Here is a 19,186-nt window from a genome sequence, read left to right as displayed (position 1 = left end):
CAACAGTATTTATAAATGTTATATAATATCCAAATATGCGTGCACACTTTCTCCAGATATATATATCATATTATACAAGTTGGTCTCAATGTATAGAATTAGTTTTTAACGTTTGAAGTGAAGCAGAATTAAAATTCTGAAATATTTGTACTGATATTTTGTATCAATTGTTTCAGATATTTCATTCAGCCATTGAGTCCAAGTACAACATTATATGTCAAGGTGTAGAGAAAACGTCGCATCCTCGTGTTTTCAGGGTAAGATTTTTTTTTTACCATCTTTTCATAATTTGGCAATCTTTGTTCAAACATTTTTTTTTAAGTTTCTCACGGATCGTTTTTCATGATAGTAACTTTTTTACTGACCTTCCAGTTAAGTTATTTTAATATGATTTTAACAAGTCTTTCTTTGTGTGTGTACGCCTATTGAACGTTAGTTACATTCACGTTGCGTTCGTTTCAAATTCTCCAGGAAAATATTTTATAATTATTATGATATAAAAAAAATGTAGCAAAAAAGTTAAGTGCCACCGATATCCTAAATCATTTGGGTCAAGGAACATAACACGAGCACTGAGATTCGTGTATGTGTAGCTGGAAGAAAAAAAGTATTACTTGAAGTTCAACTCGAAGGTCATTCACCAGGAACGGTGTGAATCTTAGCCAGTCAATAGTCGCTTGTTTACTAACTCTCTGGCTCACAGGTGGCTCAGCGTCAAGTCTGAGGACTTGTGTCGCTAGAAAATGGATTTCAGTACTCACGGTAGGAAGAGCAAAAATAATCCATTGTGTCGTTTTGCGTTTAACAACAAAAATACAAACTCCCTGTCAGTATTATTGTTCGCCTATTGCTTATGGAATAGTTCTTAATGTGGTGGTTAAAAAAAATAAACAGTTAAACGCCACATTTTGAAACAGAAGTAAAATATTTTCTGTGATACCTTGAAACCTGTAAAATAAACAAAAGGTCTTATCTCTCGAAACAATCTTCTGTGCAAATTATAAAAACTTATCACCACTTTCTATGAAGTAGTTATTAACCAGGAAAACTAAGTTTAAAAATACCCCGTTACCTTAGTATTCCTGAAAGGCATTAGCAAACACATTTAAAAACGAAAAAAAAAAAAAGAATTCAGCCAAACTAAGGTTTTATTTTGAGGGTTTGAAGTTTTTTATAATGTTGACATTAAATTTAAAGAGAATAATCTCCAACATTTATATTTTGTATTATATTTTATTCAGAGTAAACATAGATAATATTAATGTTATAATCTTGAATAAATATCTCGGATTGAATTTATTTCATTACATAATTCTGCAATTTTTCTATGACTAAACGTAAATAATCAACATTTAGTTTATCCTGTTTCTAATGTTAAATACAGATAATCCCAACTTTATAATCTAATATTACATATTCAGACTAAATGTAGATATTTAAAAAATATATATTCTCTTACAAGCTAATAAACCAATGGTATTAAACTGTAAAAGATAATAAAATTTAATTGTTTTAAATTATTATAAAGTTTTGAAATATTATATTTCTCAGAGCCACCTGTTGAAAAAAAATTAAACTTTATTTGGCTGTCATTCTGAGCACAACGTTGAGTTTTTACTCGTTACATTGTAAACTTTTTCTCTTTCTTTTTAGTTGCATTCGAAAGAAATTAAGTAAAAAATTCTGAGATATCGTTGTAACGTGTTCTGTCATTGGACGGGTTATTTTTGGATTATTTGGTGAAAGTAATGCTAAGTCAGTAAAAATAACGAATTAGTTGGTTTTTTTTTCAACAACGTTTACCACAGGCTGCGTTCATTTAGCACAAGTTGTAGGCCTAAATTCACAAACAACGTTTCAATAGACATTCTTAGACCATTGGAATAAATAGTGAGATGTCAATTGTTTAATCTTATATTTCCATTTCTTTACTTGCAGATGGCAAGTCTTATGTGGTGGTTCCATATTTCCAAGATTTTAGAGCTGATGGATACGGTAACTATTAATTTTGAAAATTAATTTACTCTTGCAATGGTGATTTGACCATTGATTTATAATTTATTCTTGATTCATTAAACTCATTATTACTACTTCTTGATATAGAAATTTTGCGCATATAGTTCTTTCTTTATGTGACTTGTGAAATATATGTTGCTTCTATTGGTTTTGAAGAGAAATCCTACTCAAATAATACTAATTTACTTTCTTCAACATAGATGTCACCATCGACGATCGTTACTATCAAAAATACTTGATAGTACATTAGCAATACATAAACAGTTTGTACTATTATAAATTTCCTGATTTTTAGATTTTAGTAATCTTAGAATCGTTTGGGGTGTCGTCTTAATAATATAACATTGCTGTTATAAAATGCTAAATTATGTAATATCTGAAATTGTTCTGACAACAAGTTAGAAATAAAGTATGAATTTAAATTTTTTTTTTATAATTGTATAAATCGTTGAAAATGTTTCCTTCTCTGCTTTCTCCATTCATCAAACTTAACGAAAGAGAGTAAAACTATTCAGGCTATTTGTAAATATTGTTCACTCGTGAAATAGTAGAATTTGAAGATTTATAACATACGAGTGTCAGTTAGATTTCTTATTTACAATTTTGTTCCAATTCTCTAATAGTTTTTCTCTAAAAGTCAGAAGAAAAATATAAACACATAGTTTGTCTTAATAAATCATAAAACTTATTTTTATCTGTCTTTCCTTTTAGGTATTTCTAATACTTCGTAAGAAAAATTCGCAGGTTACTTTTCTACACTGCTATCACCACTTCACCATGGTTTGCAATACATGGCTTAGCGTCAAATATGCTCCCGGTGGACAAAGTTTGTAACTTGATTATTATAGTTCTTATTATTAGTTTTATTTGATACGCGATAAAAAATGGAGATTTTAATAATTAACATTATAGTAGGAAATGTATAATTTTAAAGTTTTGAAAGTTTATATTTTAAAATAGTATTTAGTCACGACGCTTACAAATGTGAGAGTAATTAAATTTTATAAAAATTGATAATACAGGTCGCAAACTTCCCTTGAAACTATGCATTCCATTATCAACCGTGCTCGTTCTGATAGGCGTCATTACGTATTATTGCCCAGCACCGCACTTTCCAATGTATCAAACGTTTGTGTAGAATTGCGAGCTCAATCTTAAATCACAAATTTCCTTTCAAGACCACATTTAAACAAAATAAAAAACAACACAAATTCACTCAGTTACATCCGGCTGCATGAGAAGTACTTGGGATCCAAAGGGATTGCTATGTTTCTAGTTTCTATACATATCTTATTCATGAAACAACTTTATTTTAAGGTATGATTTGAAGTTTGTAAACATATGTCAACTTTTTTTCTTTTTTTTACAAGACGATGTGCCTAACTGGATTATAATAGTTTTTGGGTTGGAGGGCTCTTTTTTTTTATGATAGCAGCCTTTACTTTCTGGAAGAGGAGATCGCTCGCTCTTATTTGGCTCGAAGTGTAGTCTTGGAACCCATTGCCGTATTAAAAGCCCTGCTATGCACCTTTTTTTTCGCTTGCATGGGAAAATACTGATGACCCCTTTCTTGGAAGTTATGCGTCTTTTGGCTCTACGTCATTTAATATTGATGCTTTATGGATATTTTAGTTCGAAAATACTTGTTGTTATTTCTCCACCCACGAGTCAACCGTGGTGATACTGTTAAGTCGAAAACTTCCCGTGACTTAAATATATAAAAGTGATAAAGACGTAATGACATGGCTCATATCTGCAACAAGATACTACTGCATTAACTTAGACAAATATTTTTATACAGTGCATTTACCCATATGTAATTGTAACGATTACACAGAATTACCAGTTATCACCATTTAATATTTTTATTACACAATCAGTTGTAAAAGTTCTTTGGTAATATAAGTATATAAAATCAGAGTCATAAGTGCCATTAACTTGATTTTCCAAGCATTTTAACTAACAGAGAATAACATTATATGTAAAATTTGGCTTAAAAGTTAGGTTATTATGCTTTTAGAAATAGTTTTATTTTACTTTAATGAAGGTTATTAACACATCTTTCAGATTTCTTCATTGCTCTCTTGAACTCTTTTGTCCACGTGATCATGTATTCCTACTACGGTCTAGCGGCTTTAGGACCTCACATGCAGAAGCACCTTTGGTGGAAACGTCATCTAACACACTTACAACTGGTAAGTTTCTGTATAAATTTGTTTGCTTTAACTTTCAAATTGCTACTTTTAAAATTAGAAGAGCAACTACAGAAATTAAAATGTATACGTTGTGTATATTTTTCTAGTAAAATAATGGACTATTTAAAGTGCTGACTGATAATCATTTTTTCGTTTCTCTGTTGTTATGAGATTATTTAGTTAGTTTTTTTAAGCAGTCTTGATTACACGTAGTAGCACTGTTTTGGCTATTTGGCTTATCCGTTGTTTCGTGGTGCGTGGTTAGGATGTGACTGAAGCTAGATAATGATTATATATAGTGTTACGACAGCGGAAGTCACGTGGTGCTGGTAGCGTGTGTGAAGTTTCTCGAATTATCGGGGAAGACCGAGTTTATTCGAGACTCCCTCTTCTTTAGTATAAAAGCCTAGCAGAGAAAGCCAACAGGGAATAATAAAGTGTGTGTTTTGTACTCGTCGAGAGCGAAGTTATCGAAATTGTGAATCGCTGTGATTTATAGCGATTCACTATTATAAAAGTTGTTAAGTTTAAAGTGACAAGAAACGTACTGATTGTGTAATTACTGTGTACTAAAAGTTTGTATCGAGGAAGAATAAACTGGTTCAATCAAGAAAGGACTTGTATCGCTCAAGATACTCGGAAAGAATTTCTACCGGAAACAAACAAACAAGCAGATATGTAACAATATATATATATATATATATATAATCCAAATTAAATGGTTCACAAAAGATCTGCATTTGCATTCACCTGTAACAAAGTGATGAAACTTGACGATTTGAATAGACCTGTCCTTCGATTTTCGATGACTCGGTGTTCCAGTTTCGTTTATTTCTGAATACAAATTTTTTGGTTTAAAATATATCTTGAACAATCTAAAAATTTAGAAAGTGGAAAATATAATTTTATTTAAGAAAGGGAAGCCAAATAAAGTGATATGATTTAAATCACAAAATACATAACTTCAACTTTAAAAACTTGAAAACGTAGGGCTTGGAGCTTCCAATAAATAAAAAAATCAAATTGTTTTTGAAAGTTTTGAGTTCCTAATAATTTTTTCATGGTGAAAGAAGGTCCAAAATGTCAAATAAAGTGTTTGTTTGTTTATTATTAAACTACACAGTGGGCTATCTGTACTCTACCCACCACGGGTATCGAAACCGGTTTCTAGCATTGTAAGTCTGCAGACATACCGCTATGCCACTGGGGCCAAGGAGAATGATATAAAGCCATTCGAATTATAAAGTAAAAATACAATGAAAAAAATAACACGACTTATAGTTTCCGAATAGGAACCATAGCTTCTAACAGAACAAGGGAGAATTCTCAATAGCCGCGGCTGCAAATAGATCTTAAATCGGCCATGAGCTGAAATTTTGTACTTGATAAACAAGAGTGAATACTCAATAGCCGCGGCACTTAATTATTTTAGGCAGGATTAGAGTAAATTAATGTATAAGACCTATTTTTGCTCCTTTTTTATTAGCTATATTTTTGTGCGCCCAGCAATACCAAGCGTGGGGCGCGCGTATTTCCGATTCAGTTTTCTTACTCATCAGGATCTCTACCAGTCTACCCTCACATTGAAATTATTTTAGGCAGGATTAGAGTAAACTAATCTATGAGACCTTGTGTGTGTGGTCAAATACATCAATCAAAAGGGTTTGACCTCCTGAGTTCAAAAATGCAATTAGATCTCAAATCGGTAAAGATATGACGGAGCTATGAGCTAAACGTTTGTATTTGAAAAAAACAACAAAAAAAAACAGCCATTCTGTGAGCCGCTATGCCACGGCTAAAAATTCTGTAATAGCATCTTTTTAGGCAAGTGTCTTAGTAAATAGTAACTGATGGTGTATGTCTTGCTGTATAAAAGCAATTCATACTTATCTCTGGGTTAAAAGGCGTTTTATACACATTGAGGAATCTTCATCAGTTTCTTCAGTGTTGAGTGAAGTCCAACTGTGCTCATTCAGTGTTTTTCTGGTACTGACTACAAAAGAAATGTATTGAAAAAACTTTACATGTTTCTTGTGGAGCTAACAAGCTGAGATGTGTGATAAACACGGTTGAAACATAGAAAGTATCCTAAACTCTGGAAACTGGCATTCATTTATTTGTAGTAGAACTGAAAACTCTCCAGATTGCTCTTTTCCGAGATCGAATATATCTGTTATCTTTCGCAGAGGAGAGACGGCAAACCTGTACATTTTCTTAAGAGAAATAATGGCGAACAGCGACTAGTCTGTTGCAATTAGCATCCAACCACGTGGCTCCCTAGTGGCACAGCGTAATGTCTGCGGACTTACAACGCTAGAAACCGGGTTTTGATATCCGTGGTGGGCAGATCATAGATATCCCATTTTATAGCTTTGTGCTTAACTTCAAACAAACCAAGTGATCCAATACTGATAATTATCCAGAGAAGTATTGGATTAGAAGTCTTGCTGTTTCGTATAAACTTTCCTAAAACGATCAGCAATACTACCTCCTTGGTAGTATTGAAGTAAGATTTACATACACAGTGGCTCAAAACCCAACCCACTTTTATACTGAATAAATGACGAGAGGTATGGATTTTAACAGCGACTGGAATACTCGGAAACACTAATGATTAATGCTAATGGGGTCAGTATTAACATTCAGCGTGCAGTTTCCGCCCTGTCTACTTTGGTGTATAGTCAGAGGAAAATTTACTAGAATGAAAATATAAATGATTAGGTTATCTGTCATTCAGAAGAATCAGTCTTTTTCCTCAAAAAAATAAAGAAACCAGAGTCGCCATTACAATCAATATGATCAGAATCCAAAGAAAATGATGTGCATTTTATAAAATATTTTAAACAAATTGTAGTTTGAAGTCGAATCCTAAGGAAAACAGAGAAGATTGTAGATTCTAAAAGATTTTCAAGAGCTAGAGAAGTTAAAAATATGCGAGGAAGAGAACCCTTGAGAAATGCTTATATCCACTGCTTCCAACGGACCGGAAACTTGTATAACTATGGAGGGGGAAATATAGCGCATTTAATCATAAAACAGAGACCACCATCGTTTCCAAAGGTTCTGTCAAGACAATGGACTGAATAACCAGGAAAAGTGTAATTTACAGCAAAATTTAACAAAGATCCACAACTGCACAGTACACAAACATTTTATCCGTAAAATGTTTTAAATCCAGATAATATGCATGGAAGATCTGAGCATTGTATTGTACAGAAATATTCTGGAATTACTCTAAATTGATGTAACATAATGATTTTGAGTAGCTCTTGGAACATTTTTATTTATTCCACGTGTTTGGTTCTTTTTGAGCAACTATTAACTACTTTGGGAATGAAAGCAACAGAATCAAAAGAAGAGTTTGGCAATTAATCTATTCATAAGCCTTGTTCAATAAGACTAGCTTCATGTTGGCTGTGTGTGATCATTTGTGCAAAATTACTTTCCTGATCAAACTATGGCAATACCTCCACTTACCACTTTTTGGACTTGATTTACTTCAAATGTTGGTATAATTACTGTAAGAGCTGTAGTTTTGGTTACATTTACTGAACTGGATTTCATCTGAGTGTACAAGAACCATTTTTCAACTAGATGTACCTGTACAAGACACTCTGTCTCGACTAGATTTACTAGTGTAAGTCATCTCTCTCTCCAAAAATGCACCTTTATTAATAAAAAAAGGTTCGCGTTGAGTTAAAGAGCCAATATAATTGCGTTCGTTTGAACCACGTTAACACAAATAAGAAATAACGTTTTAAATTGTCAAAGACTTATCAGTGGATAACAGCTCAGTTGTAGACATGTTCATTACATTCACCCCCAATAATACCATTTTTAAACATGAAACTCAACTACCCATATTTATATATATAAAAAAAAGAGGGTATCGATAATTTGTAGGAAATGTCACAAACGTTCAACAATTAATTGCTTATGTTAATGTCACAGTAGTCCATGAGAGTATTCAGGGCAGATATGATTCCTTTTTTAAACAAAAGAGGGCACTTTATTAGTGGGATAACGTTTTTGGAGAAAAGAAAAAATACCTAAAAACTTGTACGTCAATAAAGAATTAAAAATTGAATCACGAAATAACTAGCATATGTTCGTTACAACTGAGGTGTGTTAGGCTGAGTAGTCTACTTCACATAATTGCATCTCGGCTACCTGGTATGTCTACGGACTTACAACGCTAGAAACCGGGTTTCGATACCCGTGGAGGCCGGAGTATGAAAAGCCTATTTGTAGCTTTGTGCATAACTACAAACGGATTTTATCCCATATTTTTAACACCCCACCATACAAGACACAATATAGCCTAAACAGAACGTTTCCCTTATAAAACTTATGTAAAAAAAAATGAAAGAAATACATTTGCTGTGTTACTTGTACGTGTAATCAGAGACCTCTATATCTTAAAGACGCATTAAGAGACGATCTAATATTATGTATAAAACAAAGTCCCATACTTCGTTTACTAGACTATGATAGCGTTCATTAAAAAATAAAAAAGAAGTCATTAAACAATCATGAAAAGGATCTGACTGAAAATATTCTAAGTGACATTTGTGTAATTGTAATTTCATCCTTAAACGAAAATTACCTGTTTCACCAATATGAAGCTCATTACATCCAGTACAGGATAAACAATATATAAGATGCTATGATTACAAGAAAATTCATAATTAATGAAAAGAACACTTCTAGTAGTCACAACAATCCATGTGTACCTAGTTGGACATAATATATATATATATATATTTTTTTTTACAAAGTAAACAGTCAATCATATTACCAGGAAACGCACCCTTATTTGAATTCTTCGGTTCACGTCTATATTTAGAGAGCAATTTATATAAATTTTTGATTGTACGTTACTAAAAGAATTATTTTACAGTTAAACATGTTGTTATTAGTAACTTGGTCAATTTCGAATGTAATTAATATCAAAGCAAATTCCTGGACAATCAAACAACTTTTAGGATTCAAAAATTTATATTTAGAAATCCCTTTATAGCCTCAAAAGGATAATCGCAATTAAAAAAAAATATTTTTTTGAATTATAATAAACGTTGATTTTTCCTTATGATATCCGAGACAAGGAAATAAAATCCTTAAGGTAAAATGATTTGGTTGAATGATAACGAAAAATTAAGATAACAAGTGGAAATGGTGGGTTTATAAAACGTACCGGATTCTAGTTTTCCACTTCGGGACACATAAGAAAGAATATATTTATTAAATTCATAAGTAAAATTGAAATTTTTATGAATACTACCCGACAAGCTGTAACAATTATTGATATCAAAAGTGTTCCAAATAATAAAAAAAAAACTTTTCCAGAATATTTTCAAAGATTTTACATAATACGTTTCCAAAAAATTTTAAAAACTAAATCAAATATTTAACTACTAAAATATCCCCTATCTGGAATTCTATTGTGTGCAAATTACTTTCCCACTGCAATGCCCGATAACTTATGAAAAATCTTATCATTAAAATCAAAGAAACAGTACTTTAAAACTAAGTCAAAACATTCTGGAATTAAATTTGGAAAGTAAAAAATTGGTATTTTAGACAAGAATAAAATCAATCGTTTAGAAACCATATTGATGATCATATTGTAGAATATAATGAAACGACATAAAAAACCAATAAATAATTTCAACTCTCTCTTTTTTCTTTTTGAAGTTTATTAATGAAATCTTTATGAGTATTTGTATTGCTGTCTACTAACTAGATAAAAAGCTTTAACAAAACAAATGACTGAGAGGTTCAATAACCTTGTTACACCCACTGATTGTGTGTGTGTGTGTGTCTATGTCTTGGTCTTTCGGCGATAAATAAATGTATAAACTCCGTTTTTCAAGAATACGCTTTAACTCGATTCATTTTTATAACTTCAGTAACACTTAAAAATGACCAATTTCATCAATAGACATTGTATGTTGAAATATTTTATTGGTAAATATATTAACAATCTTTTGCCTTCCCTCTAGTCTTGGTTAGCGCAGATAGCCCTCGTGTAGCTTTTCGCTAAATTCAAACAAACAATAATTGCTGCTGACGAAATGTATCATGAATTAGTTCCCGAAGGCGACACTTATCAATACAAGAAAGTATTTCGTAAGTGTAACCTATCTTTAACTAACGGAATGATCTGTTTGTTCAATAACATGTTATTGTGCTTAGGAATGGGGAACAAACAATTACCGCTCCGTGATGAAAATTCAAGCAAACGTTTTGACATCATTTTTAAACAACAAAATCTACGATACAAGTCTATCACTTGTATTTGTTTGTTTGAAGTTAAGCATAAAGCAACACAATGGGCTCTCTGTGCTCTGCCCACCACAGGTATCGAAACCCGGATTCTAGCGTTGAAAATCCGTAGACATACCGCTGTGCCACTGGGGGTCATCACTTGTATTTCGGTGTGTCAATATCTGTGACAACACAACGTGGTAACAACAAAAACATAATATTTATTATACAGAATATAATGATCTTTAAACCCGAGCCATCTAGTTCCAGCTTCAGACTATGATATAAAACTAGCACAATAGTGATTTCTAGTTCAGGTGAAAAATAGATTTCTTGAAAACATTTATATCTCAACTTACCCTAAAAGTAAGTACTTGTCAGTATAAGCTCAAACAAGTTCTAAAATAGTCGCCAAACTACTGTTCGGTTCAACTTTTAACCATTGGTAGCAACCACAAAGAAAACTTCCAAACGATAACAGAAAGTGTTTGCTTTCTTTTGCAGTTGGACTTTCCTGGTTAATATGTTTCTATTAAGCTTATCTACAATTTTATTAGTATTATTTTACAGCTTGGCTTTTTAAGCCGTTTTACAAGTCATAATTTTCCTGCTTTTTCCTTGTGCTTCAAAAACCGAGGACGTTGGTTTGATTGGTTGGTTAGTTGTTGAGCGTAAAGCTACACAATGAGATGTCTGTGCTCTGTCCACCACGGTTATCATAACCAGATTTTTTAGCGTTTTAAGCACGCAGACTTACCACTTAGCCACTGGAGTTGAATACAGTTCGCTAAACCAACCTATATACTGGATGATAATTTGTAGCCCAAATGAAGACTTGTCATGGTTACGTTTTATTTATTTAAGTAAGCCTTGCTACTCTTTCATCGCAAAAGGATAATCTCAGACTGCTCAGGTTTCCAGATACACCTAACACATATTTTCAATTACCTTTATTATTGGCCCTATATAATATGCATGTGTACATTTTCATATTATAAATAGTTTAAAACATGCTCTTAAATGAACAATGAACAGGTACTGTTGACTACAGCTTAAATAATGAAAGTTTTAAAGCTAATGTTACAATCGTCAGTAACTAAAATTAGTGCATTGTTCTATAACAAAGATAATTCTGTAATATTTTTTTGTAAGCCCCCAGTGGCACAGCGGTATGTCTGCGGACTTACAACGCTAGAAACCAGGTTTCGATACCCGTGGTGGACAGAGCATAGATAGCCCATTGTGTTGCTTTGTGCTTAATTTCAAACAAACAATCACATTTTTCTGTAAATGTTTACGTAACAATTTTGATAAGGTTACATGCTTAGAAGGATCATATATATATATATATATGTTGTACCTGTCTTCATGTGATATTGTGGTATATGAGATGAGGCAAAGATATAAAGAAAATATAAGTACGTAATATTGAAGCTATTGTTTATTTCGGATTGAACACTATGTTTTGATGGTTGTATTGAACAATATTGTTAAAGATCATTTTATAAGACCAGCACTTCTATGTCACGAGTTTTCCACGTTAAGCTATGTCAAGGAGATTCTGTGTACGCGTTTTCCTCCTATTTCAAGTTGTGTGTTAAAAAATACAAACATACAAATAGTGTCTTTTTATGATAGCCTTCGTTCAAGTCTGAACGAGCAAAAGCTTTGTTTCATTCTTATCTTTTTAAATTCAATTTTTTTTAAGCGCCTTTATTCACCTAAACAAATAATCAAAGTTGTATAGGTTAATAAGGAAAATTATATGCATGTTACAAAGTAGTGTGTATTTATCGGATAACTTAGTGTCATCTTTGAAATATTCTTTTATATAACTCGTTTGTTTGGCAGCGTGAGACGAATGATAGTCTCTTGAAAGAAAGTCAGAAGTATGGGGTGAAACAATGATAGGCTACTCAAGTTGTCATTGAGAACAAATTATCTATTCTTATGCTTCTTAATACTATATATATATGTTTGTTTGTCTTGAATTTCGCGCAAAGCTACACGAAGGCTATCTGCGCTAGCCGTCCCTAATTTAGCAGTGTAAGAATAGAGGGAAGGCAGCTAGTCATCCCCAACTCTTGGGCTACTATTTTACCAAAGAATAGTGGGATTGACTGTAACATTATAACACCCCCACGCTGAAAAGGCGAGCATGTTTGGTGTGACGGGGATTCGAACCCGCGACCCTCAGATTGCGAGTCGAGCGCCTTAACCACCTGGCCATGCCGGGCCTACTATATATATAGTAGTAGTGATTAGTAAGTAGATTGAATAATATGAGTTTTGGGGTAAAGATTCTTCTACAGTAGGTGTCTGATAGCCCATTGTGCAACTTTGTGCTTAACTTCAAACGACAAAACGATCCACTTGTTTTCAAAATAATATATATATATATTCTAACTAGTTAAACGTATGCACAACAGATTCTTGACACTAGAGATCATAGGCATATCATAAACACTATTATAGTTATGTTCTTGTCGTTAAAGTCCACTTAGGCCTATTCAGTTGCTTAAGAATTTCAGTTGACAAGCTAAGTACTTTTCTCTATTTTTTACCGCACCAGTATTCCGTGTATAATTCACTTATAATTATAGCATGAGTTACCACAGCCGTATACTGCTCTTCCAGTAATCGTCTGGTCCTCGTACTTCAGATATCGTCTGTTCCTTTTTTCAAAGTGCACTCAGGCTGGTTCGATTACTTTAGAACTCGCTTTGACGGAATAAACTATACTTCTTATCTCTCTTAAAACAGTTAGTTTTACTCTAACATATTAATCTTTAGGCCTATATTAACCGTTAGGCCTTTTATTCCGCGGCAGTTAACTTTAATTTTTTTGGCCGAACTTCTAGTTCTTGTGACTTTACTTTCTCATCTGCTCTGCCTGTCTACTGTTCCCGCTCGTCTCACACCATTTATATATTTATCACTTAATCGTCTGCTCGCATTCTAGAAATCTCTATATCCTCGACATCCATAAATTTCACGCGACGTCTGTAGCCTCAACATCAATGAATTATAAAACACAATGTACGATTCTTACCAAGTTACTTAACTAAACTTGTCATTACGTTTACTTTAAAATAATTGCTTTTGATTCTCTTGTTATGAAAACTAAACAATCATGAAATATTCATTTAGAAAATAAATAAATTAATAATAACTACAATAAACAGTCTTTTATAACATGACATAGAGAGAGAGAGAGAAAGAAGGAAAGCAATATACATACTAATATGTCATCGTTTCTACATTCGATGAGGAACACTTTGATAGTGACGTAAATCTTTAAATGTGGACTTTTTACAAAGAATGCGATTGGATAGGGAATTTTTTTTTCGAACAGTGCATGGAGTGTTTAGCTAGTTGAATGTAGAAGCTATTTCTTTGTGACTATTTGAGAAGGGGTTTTTTTTTCAACCTATACAGAGACTGTTTATCTAGTTTAATGTAAAGGCTCTTTATTTGTGAAGATTTTGTTTCGACCAAGTGCATAGTGTTTTGCTAGTTCAAACTACAGGTTCTGTCTTTGTTATTTTCAGGGTGGGAGCTAGTTGGATTTAAATGAAGTGGAAAGTTCTGTTTCAACCAATGTATACTGCATGTAGCTCGTTTAATCTAGAGGCTATTTGTGATGATTTGGAGGGGTTTATACATATTGTTTTGACGAGTGTACTGAGTGTTTATCTAGTTTAATCTAGAAGCTATTTGTGATGATTTGGAGGAGTTTATACATGTTGTTTCGACCAGTGTACTGAGTGTTTATCTAGTTTAATCTAGAGGCTATTTGTAACCACTTGGAATGGTTGATACATATTGTTTGGGAATAGGGGGTGCTTTTTCGCCCAGTACATGGAGTGCTTAGGCCGTTGAGACTAGAAGCTTTTCTCAGAAGACTTAGAAGTTTCCTTTTGGGAGAGAAATATTCGTTTTCAACGTTGCATAGAATGGTCAGCTAGTTGAAACTAGAGGTTTTCTTTATGAATGGTTGAGAGGGAATGATACTGTTTCGACTATTGCGTGGGATGTTTATCTAGTTGAATATATAGGCTATTTCTTTGTGACTCTGATTAACAAGTTCCCCATAGTGTTAACGCTACAATCCAGGATTGAATTCCCAACAATAAACAAAGTGCACCAAGCCCATCGTTCAGGTTTGCGCTAAAGACAGCAAGAATAGACAGTAACAACTGATTAACTAGTTTGATTTAGAAATTCCTTTTTTATAACTTTGATTATTAGATAAAATCCTTTTGGGATTAAAGCCAGAAATTTATATTTTTATTATATTTTTTCAGAGTAAATTAAGTTTTAACAGTAGTATTTGATTTTCTACTTTTCAGATTCAATTTTTTGCTATGTCGGCTCATATTCTGAGTGGAGTTATCAACGATTGTGGTTATCCAATATGGTATGGAACGATGCAGCTTTGCTACGTCATCTCCCTCATCATCCTCTTCACTAACTTTTACATGAAGGCTTACCTGCAGGATTACAGGAAATCGGCAGCGCTAGCTAATGGTCAAATAGACAAAAAATCCAAACAACATCTTAATGGCAAAATTGACTGAGAATTTACTTACTTTTAACTTATGTCTGATCTTTCGCTTTCTTTCCATAATAGTTACTCTAATATATCATATATATATAACATGTATTTAACCAATTATATCCATATAAAATTGAAGACAAGAAATGTGTAACGATCGGTAAAAGCTGTAAATCTGCATTAAAAATTATTCGCTAAGCCTCGTCACATTGTTAAGTACGCTGTGTCGCCCCACGTGCCTTTCAAAGTATTTGGTTCTTTGCTACTACAATATATTTCAAAATTTATTCTTATTGAAATACTTTTGTACTAGGATGTGACATTTTTTCGTGTGTACTTTCTGACTCCTTATTTTTTATACAAAATTTGAAGCATTTAGTAGACTTTTAATACCCTCAAAGTGTATGAAGTAAAAATATGTATATGTTTAGAAAGTGATATTCAGCATAATATTAGTTTTACTAGATTCATTTTATTGTAAATAATGTTTCCTAATCTTTTATAAACTATGATTTGACCAAAATCTGTGCGTGTGTGTGTATCCGCTTATAACTGGAGAAAAACTGGACCAATTGTCACCAGTCCTGTCATGTAACTTTAGAGCCTCCCGAAAAGTGTCATAGGTGGTCGACGTTATGGATCTCACCGCTGGTGGGGGTGTCATATATCTTTCTTGTGCGCTGAACGGGTACGCCAGCTAGAAGTTAAATATACTTAAGCTACCATTTACATATCATTAATATTTCATTACAACAGATGTGAACCAGTTCTCTGACTCAAATCAACTCAACATTTATGTTTGTGAAAAGCATGATTTTATTCTTACATTTTAAATAAAGCAGTAAAAGGTTACGACGAATACGAAATACGTGCAGGTAACTATAGAGAAGAATAGAAGAAAACTTTTCGTGATAAAGAACTGGTTGCTAACATTTCTTGCTTATTATGTCGATCAGACAGTTATTATAATATGCACGGGACTGGACGCCTTCGAGGCATTTAGTCAGAAGTTTAAGATCACTTGATCCACGTGTTTGGTGGCAACACATTCGATAGTCGTGATCGTGAGAACCTAGGCTAACTGGCCGAAACGTCGTTTCTAAAACAAACGCAGACAGGTGGTTGAACTTTCCACGAGTTATATCAGCGATTTTTTTTTTCTTTTACATGAGCACGGTATAAAATTGAAAGAGTCGTATTTAACTGAAAACCCTTTGGGCCCGAAAACAAACCCGCGGTAACAATAAAATTTTGTGATGCGTTCAATCCACTGCCATTACAGATGTGTCTCGGTGAGCCACGTGGTATTGGTATACATTGTGTTGTACCTAACTAGTATTGGTAATAAGTAAGCATAGCTAATTAAATATAGTTTGGTTACTTTATCGATAGTTTTCACCTTATTTTAAAATCTGTAGATATTTCGTACTGAAATTCTGCTCAATAACTCAGAACATTCAATAAAGGGATATAGCACCATTTTACAGTAAGACAGTCCTTTGGCATTTCCATGTTGTACACCTGAATAAATGCCATTTGACCAAGTCATACTTCTGTAACGTTGTGATTCAATGTGTTATCACTCTTCTGGAATATTAAAGTTTATAAGACACATCAGTAATTGACACGAGCACCCAATTTATTATGTTACCTATTGGATATATTTCGATAGATATGTTAGTAATGTCATGACAACATATGTCGTAGAATGTTGTTTCAGAGTTATTCTTTACTCTATGTAGGAGATAATACTATTATTGTATCAGTGACGTCTTCACTTACGTTAACCTTTAAAAACAGTGTAACTGTAGGATTTAGTGTTCATTCTTTTTATTATGAAATAGTAATTGAATTACTTTCTAATTGAAAGTAGTGCTGTTAACTGTGGTCAACATTTTAACAAACAGAAAAAAAAACTTTTGATTTAGAATAGCTATCGTGATGTCATGTCCTATCACGAGCTGACACGTAACAGTGTGGTTTACTTCACCACGAGGTGTAATAAATTCGATACTTCATTGTTTTTCAAGTTTTATAGTTGTAAGAAAATATTTTGTCATTTGTGGGTTTTTTATCAAAGATAATTTCGGTGTAATTGTTCTCCCGCCTTGGATATCAACATAAGTTTATTTCAGTAATGTCATCCCATCCAAAATGATAAAAGAAGTAGTGTTTCGATGTCAATAATAACGCTCGTGGTTTATGGTATCACGAGATACTTAAAGTAATGTTTCATTCTTACAAATAAAATTCCTATTAAAATTTGTTCAAACTGTTATTAAACAAATCTGTTAACAACAATGTGTTGTTTATAATAAATCATGATCGTTTACCTTTTTCTCTTTTTCTAAAATAAACTTTTGTGTTGAATAAAAAAAAACGTCTTTTAGCAATTCTTTCCTAAAGCAAAATATGTTGAGCAGTACAATTGCACAAAAAACACACAATAAAACTCTAGCGCATTGGACAGGTAGACCTGCCTTCATCAGGGGGATAAACGTAACAATAGTTGCACAAATAGAACATGTTAAACTAGTTCCTTAAGCGATTGGGCTGAGTATACTATATAAAACCTCTTTAAACATTAACTTAACAAAAAAGGCTAACTTTCAAGTATTACAAATAGGAAACAAAAAATAGGAGTAGAAATTTATCTACATTTTGTTATATGTTTTCTTTCACAAACTTTGTGTCCGTTATACTTTAGGGCAACATCATATGAGTTTTGAAAACTTTCGTAAATGAGTATAGATTAAACATAGTAAATGTTATTTTCTATGTGTAAAAAAACTATTCAGTAACTCTGAAGGATTATCAGTAACTTTGTGTAGTATTTCTTATATTGGTTTGATTAGTTTGAAGTATAACACATTTATTACGTAACACTTGTATTCTCATGTACGCTTTGTTTGTTTGAAGTTAAGCACAAAGCTACACAATGGGTTATCTCTTCCCACCACGGTCTCGAAACCCGGTTTCTAGAGTTGTAAGTCCGCAGACATACCGCTGTACGTATTTTACGTTTCACAGATAACAGGGAGTTCGATCAAGAAGTGTATTACTGAGTAAATCTGAGTTCTTTGACAGGGACTAAGTTTCCAGAAAGGGACTAAATACAGTTTCAAAGCAAAATAATGAAAACACCTTATGTTATGGGGTGAACGCCTTTTACAAGCTGGCGAAGCATAATTTTAATGAATTATATTTGTCATAAGACATTGCGTTAAGCCTATTATATTTTTAATACTGCATTCTTAAACTAGTCCCTTAGAGATTTTCAAGAACTAGAAGAGTGTATAATGATAGTATTTCAACTATACTACATTCGTCATATCCATTGCCAAAGACGTGTTTCACTCAATCCAGAACTCTTCGGGCCGACTGAGATACAATGAACACAGTAGTTGTCAGAATACTGTTACGACAGCGGAAGTCACGCGACCCTGGGAGCATGCGAACTAGAGTTTCTCGAAAGATCATGAATTTTCCTGGCAACTCTAGTTTGTTTGAGATGCCCTCTTTTTTTAATATATAAGCCTGGCGAGAAAAGCCAGCGCTACTGCAGAGATAGATAGAGTGAAGAGATAGATAATTGAGTCAAGCGAACAGTAGGTGCCATAAGTAAAGTGTGTGAATCACACTGTGAAGTAAAGTGACTGTGGAAATTCTGTGTATTACAAAAAGTTTGTATCGAGAAAATAAACTAGTTTTAATCAAGAAGGGACTTGTATCTCTGAAGTTCCAGGGAAAGAAATTATACCGGAAATTGACAAACAAGCAGAAACGTAACAAATTGGTGCCAGAGAATGGGACCAAAAGAAAAAAAAACAGATGGAAACGAGAAGTGGAAAATCAAACTACGAGTTAGCAGATTTGATGGCAGCAATACAAGAACAACAAAAGAAACAAGAAGAACGAGAAAATAAACAAGAAAAGAGACTACAGCAGTGGTTGGAGGAGAAAGAAAATAAACAAGAAGAGAGACTACAACAGTGGCAAGAAAACCAACATCAGTGGCAACTGGAACAAGAAAGGAAACAAGAAGAACGAGAAAATAAACAAGAAGAGAGACTACAGCAGTGGCAAGAAAACCAGCATCAGTGGCAACTGGAACAAGAAAGAAAACAAAAAGAACGAGAGAAAAAAAACA

General features: G+C 33.0%; 1 protein-coding gene across 1 annotated transcript in view; it reads left to right on the top strand.

Moving 5' to 3' along the window:
- Positions 1-16,584, top strand: part of LOC106461328 (elongation of very long chain fatty acids protein 4-like) — a 27,213-nt gene extending 10,629 nt beyond the window's left edge. The window contains exons 3-7 of the mRNA XM_013921146.2: positions 177-257; positions 1,939-1,995; positions 2,728-2,842; positions 4,084-4,211; positions 14,831-16,584. Coding sequence (XP_013776600.1) covers positions 177-257; positions 1,939-1,995; positions 2,728-2,842; positions 4,084-4,211; positions 14,831-15,058 — 609 coding nt within the window. The 3' untranslated portion in view covers positions 15,059-16,584. The remainder of the gene's footprint in view (positions 1-176; positions 258-1,938; positions 1,996-2,727; positions 2,843-4,083; positions 4,212-14,830) is intronic.
- The last annotated feature ends 2,602 nt before the right edge of the window (positions 16,585-19,186 follow it).

This window comes from Limulus polyphemus, unplaced genomic scaffold, assembly GCF_000517525.1.
Source record: "Limulus polyphemus unplaced genomic scaffold, Limulus_polyphemus-2.1.2 Scaffold934, whole genome shotgun sequence".
Taxonomy (NCBI): domain Eukaryota; kingdom Metazoa; phylum Arthropoda; class Merostomata; order Xiphosura; family Limulidae; genus Limulus; species Limulus polyphemus.
Note: the sequence above shows the minus strand (reverse complement) of the source record. Positions and strands in the feature narration are given on the sequence as shown.